The sequence below is a fragment of the Ctenocephalides felis genome, unplaced genomic scaffold, assembly GCF_003426905.1.
Source record: "Ctenocephalides felis isolate EL2017-DRISC unplaced genomic scaffold, ASM342690v1 CF-g0.4_SCAFFOLD_00845, whole genome shotgun sequence".
NCBI classification, from domain to species: domain Eukaryota; kingdom Metazoa; phylum Arthropoda; class Insecta; order Siphonaptera; family Pulicidae; genus Ctenocephalides; species Ctenocephalides felis.
This window is the reverse complement of record NW_020536999.1, coordinates 21,246,191-21,254,670: the sequence shown is the minus strand read 5'-3', so window position 1 is coordinate 21,254,670 and position 8,480 is coordinate 21,246,191. Positions and strand designations below refer to the sequence as shown.

At 32.5% G+C, this 8,480-nt stretch overlaps 1 protein-coding gene across 1 annotated transcript in view; it reads right to left on the bottom strand.

Annotated features, from left to right (window-relative positions):
* The window catches only part of LOC113389780 (epidermal growth factor receptor-like), a 36,897-nt gene extending 29,412 nt beyond the window's left edge, over positions 1-7,485 (bottom strand). Inside the window, 10 exon segments of the mRNA XM_026626791.1 lie at positions 4,537-4,720; positions 4,802-4,938; positions 5,022-5,270; positions 5,340-5,560; positions 5,636-6,043; positions 6,118-6,224; positions 6,307-6,600; positions 6,602-6,751; positions 6,832-7,186; positions 7,267-7,485. Of these exon segments, the coding sequence (XP_026482576.1) occupies positions 4,537-4,720; positions 4,802-4,938; positions 5,022-5,270; positions 5,340-5,560; positions 5,636-6,043; positions 6,118-6,224; positions 6,307-6,600; positions 6,602-6,751; positions 6,832-7,186; positions 7,267-7,466 (2,305 nt within the window). The 5' untranslated portion in view covers positions 7,467-7,485.
* Between the last annotated feature and the right edge of the window lie 995 nt (positions 7,486-8,480).

The following is an 8,480-nucleotide window of genomic DNA, read 5'->3' as shown; positions in this document are numbered from 1 at the left end:
TTTTATAATAAGAAATAATCGTGTATAACAATATATTATACAAATATATAAATTTCCTATTATTCATTCTAACTGTATTGTTGTTTCTACTTTAATAGTAGTATAAAAAAAATCAATTACGATCAATATTCAATAAATCTACAATTATTGTTTGGTTTGGCTGGCTACCAATCTTGAAACGGACTGTAATAAAATAATCAGTATCTAACGATAACCATTCAAATCTTATTATTACTGAATAAAATACTGCGTTTTATATAGAATCTATATTGTATCTTCAAACCATTAGAAATACAGCGGTGATCAAATATTTGTCTCGCTGCATTGTCTAGACTAACTTAAAACTATAACTGTCGAGAGTGTACAGAATATTTAGGTATAAAACAAGCCTTTGTGTGAATGATATGAGACAAAGGCTGCAATATTCTAAGAAATGCAGGCAATCAAACAAACTGTTAAACTGTCAGAATATATTCTGACCAGCATGGGACAATCAAATTGCATTTATAATATACTATGAATAATTATATATGAAATGTTGTTAAACTTACTCGAAGCTTATGATCTTCTATGTATAATTCCTATTTTTCTGTTTACTGTATATTTCTGAGAAGACAATTTAATAGATCGAAGAGCCTCATGGTAAATTCATCGATAAGTCATATCAGATAAAAATTTCCTATGTTCCTTATTTTTTTTATGAGTTATAAGCACCTGAAATAAGAATATACAATATAGAAAAATAGTATATAATATGCAATAGTAATAAAAATTTACAATGCACATATAATACAATAACATTACTTAGTAAGTTGCACATGTCAAAAAGTTGTTCAAGAAGATAGTATTAATTTGTACTGAATAATTAATTTTTAATTATTTTAACTATGCACTGATTTGAATAACAGCTTAATTAATCTTTAAATAATAATCAACAAAAATAATAACTATATAATATTTCATTTGAATCATAACCATCAATTTGTACTTACTGGATATTTTTGATAATGGCACATCATCTTAGATTTATATATCATTATAGATTATAATTTATCAATGAAGCCACATATTTGTATTTTTAATTATTAATTAAACTTTATATTTCTTTATAAATTAGCACGTGGAATTAAAACTTTCATATATGAATTTAATTCACAGACAAATTGTATGTAACACTCTTTGACAGTTTGATTTTTGTAACACAACTGTCAAAAATTAAAAAAACCAGGGCCGCATTTTGCGCATCTTTCAATATTTGAAATAAAAATGTAAATTATTTTACAAAGTCCAAAAACGTATCATTAGGATAACTACATTTGCTCAGATATTACTAAGTAATATAATTATTTTAATTTTAAGAATACACTAGGACTAATTACTATTATATTACTGTTGCACCATCAAATAACAACTTTTGAAAAAAGGTTGAAGATCGTAAAATTTTTAATAATAATATAATCTGTACAGCCGTTTAAGAGAAAACTCTGTCCAAAGTCCAAAATTCAATTCAATTCAATAAATTCAATAAAATGCACGTAAATTATATAATGAAAATTAAAATTAAATTATTTATGCTTTTATTTATATAATTACAAAATATTACAAATATATATGTAATCTGGACGACTTGTGGCATTTAATGAGAATAACTAGCAAAACCTAGTTTAAAACTAATATATAAGTTGTCCTATACATAAGGTACATCTGAGAGATAAAATTTTCTTCTTATTATTATATCACAGTAGATTGCACTAACGCAATTGTAAGATATCTATTACATAATACATATTATTGCTATCATATACATTTTTCAAAGATGTACTTAACTTGTAAATTAGCAATTCGCATACATTTGTCATTGCTTTGATAAAAATATTTCTCAATCACTTAACAAGATTTGTAAGTATGTAATATAAAATAAATATGAATCTTTAAGTTAAGTACAAAATAAAAAATAATAACAGTAAGTAAATCTAACAAGAATAAGTAAAAATGTATAACTAAAATTATATAGGCACATTTGTTTTTTTAATTATCTCAAAAATCAAGCTTATTAAGCACTCTATTTAATCACACACATTCTAAGTTTATTTTTTTAGAAATAATTAAGTTACGATTAGAATTGTATGTACAACTTGCCAGAACATAATGGCACTTTTGATCTTAACAATATTAATATATTAATTTAATTGCTATCAGTTACGATTTAAATCTCAATAATGCACTTGTATTGAACATCATAAGTTGTATAAAAATTTCTGTTGCATAAAAATTTGTTTTTAACAGTTTCAAACCGTTCATTAAAAAATCTATAAAAAAATTATTTACAAGAAATACTTCACTGGTATAAAAAGTCAGTATAAAACACATATAAAACTAAAACTAGTCTTTAAACATTTACACTGTCGTCTCACTTCTTCTCAAAGGTTGTAATTCCCTTTGTACATCATTATAATATTCGTGGTCAGAAATTCATCTTCCTTATTCGTCCTTTGTTGTCTCTGCAAACTGTCGACAGATTGTTTTAAATCAACCTTATCAATAGATGTCTGTGTGAACGAACTAGGTTGAGAAAAAGGTGGAGATGGGGTCTGTGTAAATGGGCCTGTTAAAGGTATTCCCAAGGTCTGCGTTGGAGGTGGTCCACTATAAGGTTCTGAACTCAGAAGATACTCGGGATTGTCTATTGCAGGCAGGAAATCTGGATAAGCACGTTGCTCAGGATTTTTGGAATCTCCTATAATGGATTAAATTGTAAATGATATAAACTTACCGATAAAATATATCCTAAATTTACTCATTGTTGATGATAATGATTTAAATATATAAGTCATCGCTAAAATTTACCTATGAGATCCATATAAGCTGAAGTTTGAGTGCTTGGCATCAAATAATCATCTTCATCTAATGGTAAGTCCAGTTTTAGTCTTCCTATATGTGCTTCACCGCGTTTCGTGTCGACTTCATCAGTTGTTTCTCCTTTCAAAGGATCACTGCAATATCTTTTCTGTCCCAATGAGCCCATAAAAGATTCTGGACTTCCTGCAGAATTAAAAATCAAACTCATTAATATAGATAGCAAACACAACAAATTTCATTACACTTGAGATGCCAAAATTTAAAAATGTGAGTGGTAAAAAATATGTATTTTATTTGTAATAATTTTTTTTTGAAGATATAAGTACCTGGTCCATTTTCGTGGTTATTATGAGCAACTTGCGGTCCAGCCGATGGTGGCAAAACTGTAACTGTTCGACTTTTTGGTTGCAAATATTCATCTGCTTCTACAACTGGTTCTGGACCATCCAATGTTGTCGCTAAATTCTTAATTAAATCTTTCTCATCCTAAAAAATATGAATAAAATTTTAAACATCGAAACTAAACTTAGATGTAAAAAAATTTCAAAATCAAATTATTTACCTGCGTCGTGAACGTCGGCAGCCTCATAAATTTATCTCCCGGTATATACAAATATCTACCAGGATCAGCAGCTTTTTCAGCGAAAGTTTCTGTCAATTGCTTAAATGATGGCCTAGCTTCAGCATCCAGCATCCAGCACGATACCAAAATGCAATATATATCCAATGTACATATTGCAGGTTTGGTAGTTTTAAACCATTTTCAATAAGTTCAGGAACGTCTTTAGCAGAGATATTTTCATAAGGCCTTGCTCCGTAAGTCAAAAGTTCCCAGATGGTGACACCAAATGCCCAAACATCGCTTTTATGAGTAAATATCCTGTGTTGAATGCATTCTAAAGCGAGCCATTTAATAGGCATTTTACCGCCTGCGGCTTTATATTCATCTTCGTTTACATCCAAAAGTTTAGCAAGACCAAAATCAGTAATTTTGACGCAATTTGGATTTTGCACCAAGACATTGCGAGCCGCCAAATCCCTGTGTACTAATCTCCGTTCTTCCAGATACGCCATACCTCTAGCAATTTGTGTACTCCAGTTTAAAAGAGCCTTAGAACCAATCTTTTCCTATGTGTTCTCACATAGTCCAAAAGACAACCCAAAGGCATAAGCTGCGTAATCAACATCATTTGAGAAGTCATGCATACCGCCAAAAGTTGCAGAAGATTGGGATGCTCCACAGTAGCCATAATATAAGCTTCTTCTAGAAACTCCTTGCTTGTATTAGCATTAGTTTCTTCTCGCAAAACTTTGATGGCAACAGGAACTTTCACGTTTTCTCCTTCGGGGACCCAAACTCCTTATAAACTCGACCGAAAGCACCACAACCAAGCATAGCTCCTCGTCTCATTTCGGCTTCTTTTACTATTCGAAGCTTAGCCAAATTCGGGCGCACATTGGAGGGTCTCAAAGGCTCACTATCTTCACATCCTGTTAGAACCATTGTCATTTTAACAGCTTCTTCCTTCGCACGAGTTTTTTGCCTGCAGTACCACAAGGATAAGCCAAAGACGAGCAAGAGACAAGCAAATGCGGAAAACACTCCTGAAATAGATAAATTAAAGTGAAAATACTATAATTTGTAATTAACTGATTAAACTCGTTCATGTTATAAACACATACCTATAGTTAAAGCATTATTTTGTTCTGCCTCTAATCTGGAACCCATCTCGATTGGTTTAACAGAACAATAAGGTTCTACATGGTCTAAAGGAAATATTTTATGCGGAAATTCTGGTGGACAAATCTTGGTACAATTAAAAGCTGAAGTGTTGTCTGGGTGACCACCGTCCTCATAAATCTATAAAGTATAAAAATGATAATAAATTCTCAATAATTTATTTAAAATGGTAAGATTATTTAATTTTGTAATTATTATTACCTTAAAATTTCTGCATTGAACACATCCACCAGGCCCTTCAGCAAAACAACTTCTACATTCAGGATCGCATGGAATACATTCCTTTCGGTCATCGTCAGCGTAATGATCCATTGGACATTCGTCCTCACATTGTTCACCTGATCACATACAAAAATGATTAATAACAAATTAATTAAAATATATGAATAAGAAATTTAAACATTCATTGTAATTTAAGTACCTCTTTTATAATCAGCGCACTGCTGGCACACCTTCTCATGAAAACCGTATCCGGTGCATTTGCTACATCTAGGATGGCATTTCCGGCAAATAGCCTTACCAGCTAACGATTTCAAAGGTCCTTGTTCTTGAGGTCCAACCCATTCATAATAATAGCCATCGGGACATGGTTCCGTTTCGTACAAACATCTCTCGACTGTTACGTCGCCGTTGATGATAGCTTTCTGGCAAGAATTACAACCATTGCGACCTAGAAAATTATTAATTGTAATAATCGAAGATGACATTCAAGGATTTAATGAGTGATAGTTATAAGTACCTATGGTGTCTGCAGGTCCAGTACATCCATCGACACATGTCGCATGACAGGGTTCACAAATTCCGCCTCTATTGTATTTTCCCAATGGACAGCTGGGAGAGCAATATGGACCATCTCGGACGGCTTTGCAGAAAATGCAGTTGTCCGCACCTGGACCAGTACAACCTCCTGCACAGTGCTCGTGACAGGGCTCGCAACGGCTATTACCAGCATTATAAACCCTACAAATAAAAAATTTATAAACAATTCCTAACAATTTAAAATATTTTTTTAGTTCTCTAGATATTTATAATTACCCTGGTATGTCGCTGCAATTTCCGACGCAAGTATCTTCAAACTTATACGCACTGCATTGTAAACATTGATCAGGACCTGCACCCCAACAGCCTTTCCTGGAGCATTGTTCGTGACAAACTTGACCCTCAGCTTGACAAACACTTTTTGGCTTGTTATTTTCCAACAACGGATTGTGTTCAGAACTCTTGGTAATATTTCTCCAGTCAATGTTTTCAGCAAAACATAATTCCTTGTTTTCTAGGATAACTACAGCACCAGAATTGATGCGCTTGAGGGATTTTAATTCTAGTGATTTTAAAGAAGTTTTGACGATATAAAGAGATGCAAAGAAATTTTCTTTTAATTGGCGGCCACCGATAGTTTCTAGGTTTCGGAAATACGATAAATTCGTGAATGCTTCGTGTGATCTAAAATAAAAATAATAAATTTATACTTATATGTACATTGAGTTAGACAGTTTAAATAAAATATTAAAACTTACCCTTGAATGTTAATAAATCCTGTTACTTCTTTCAAAGTACTGAATACTTCTAACCGGTCTGGATGCATTTCGTGGTAACGTGGTCCAAAGCTAAAGTTGGCATAAACCTAGAAAAATTTAAAAAAAAAAATAAACATAGCTCTTCAGTATAATTTGATTAATTAGAAATATATAAAGACTTCTTCTTACCTGTTGATATCCCTTGAAAGTGTGGTCCAAAATTTCCAGAGATCCTTCAATAATAGTACAATCTTTAAACGAATCTATATTCCCAGCATGTATATTTTCGGAAGCCGGACACGTTTTGGGACAAGGGCCATCACAAGGCACACATTCACCATCGACTGCCTTCTTTTTCTCAGGACAACTTCTCACACAAGCTCCGCTATCTTTCAGAAGATGATCTGGGCAGTTTCGAACACACGTTGCTCCGTAAGCGTACTTGCCAGCAGGATTCGCTTCCCAAGAATATGTGATGGGGTATATATCTTTTCATAGGTGGGCATTCCTGGGTGCAGACACCATCGTCGTAGAAATTTCGACAAGCTAAGCAATCACTTTGTTTGGGACCTGTACAACCTCCAGCGCAGAAAAGATGGCAACATTCTCGTGGATTTGGACCAAAACAACGACCCTGGTAATAAATATAAATTAGATATATTTAGATTTATATGAAAGACAAATTAAAGTGAAAATAATCTAATTATCACTAACCTGATAACACTGAGGTGAACAATTCGTCTTTGAAAATTTCTGACAATTTTCTTCACCATCTCCCCAACAGCCAGCTGTACAATTCTCGTGACAAGCAGGACAAGATCGTTCAGGCTGAGTAAAATTATATGAATAAATATAAGGAGCCTTCGGTTGTGCTGTCATAATTTCTTCCCAGTTTATCGTTTTGACATGGCACAAATTATAATTGTTCAACATAGCAACACCACCGTTGAGAACATCACGCAAAGATGGAAGTTCGAGCGTCATCATTTTGGATAATGTAACCAGCAACGCAAATTCTTCTGTGCGGACATTGAGTTTAAAAAGTGTTCTTCCACGAATAATTTGCAACCTAATAAAAAAATCGCATTAATTAATTTTATAACTTACATCAAATCAAATATTTATGCTGTATCAATTATCAGTATCTACCTTGGTAAAACGACTCTAGGGACATCAACATGACTGATGAGAACGTATCCGGTAACTTCTCGAATGTATTGCAAAAAGCTCAAATCCAAATTTTGGTCCTGTAACCACGTCAATTCCAAGTTTCCGTCTACGTAAGTGCAGTTGGTGAATCGATCTTTTAGGTTGCGATAATGATGGTCCCTGTTCGAGGGAACAGACATTCTTCCGTTCGTTCCAATACATACTGAAAAATAAAAAATTGTGTTATTGTTGTAGTTAAATGCCTCAAAAATCTAGAAATTATTAACAAATAAAACTAATTTTCAAAAATTATTTCAAAAACTACACAGTCATTATCTCTTTCCTCAATCCACCGATTGGGAGCTTTCACATGATCTGCCCATGTATAGGTAGAAGTTGACATAAGAAAAGTGACACATATCTTATCAGCAAAAAAATGATTGCCGGCTGACGGACTATTAATTGTGTGTATAATTACAGTTGCTTTCAAGCACAATTGAACACATGGAGAAAATGCATAATGCATATCCGTTTGCAATTATTTTACGAGAATCGAAGGAAAAATCGAAGTGGTTGGATAGTGGACCAGGTAAAGAAATTTATTTATATTTTGCTATAGTAAAACAGAATCACAAAAATCAGATAGAATGCTGATTAAGTCCTCCAGGACCAGAATAATTCAGGAGAGCTTACAAAAAAACAGAAGGACCAAAAGGTGCCTTGGTTGAATTCAACATGCAGGTGCACTGCAAAAATTTTGAATAATTAGCAGAAAAGTAAATTTCACACTTCATAATATGTAAGTTTTATCTTTAGCATGCTTTTGTTAAATCCAATATTCGATTGATATGCAGGTGTTAAATTTAACACCATCATCTTGTACATATAAAAATTCGCCTTTTCCTCGTACCTGTGCAAAAAACACAACAAAAGTTCAATAACACCATGATGGCGTATTGAAAAAACAGTACAAGAATAATTTTGGAGCGATTTTAAAACACAAATAGAAAAACCTGTTCGCCTTTATATTATTACACATACCAGATTATTATTAATCCATACTACTCTTCAAGGTGATTTGATCATTAAATAGAAGTGGTGTCAAAATAGAATTATGTTAAAATGATTTATAGGAAAATTAATCGGAAATTTGTTTTTTGTAATAGAATTGGAAGGATATATAGAAATTCATAGAATTACAAACACATGAATAA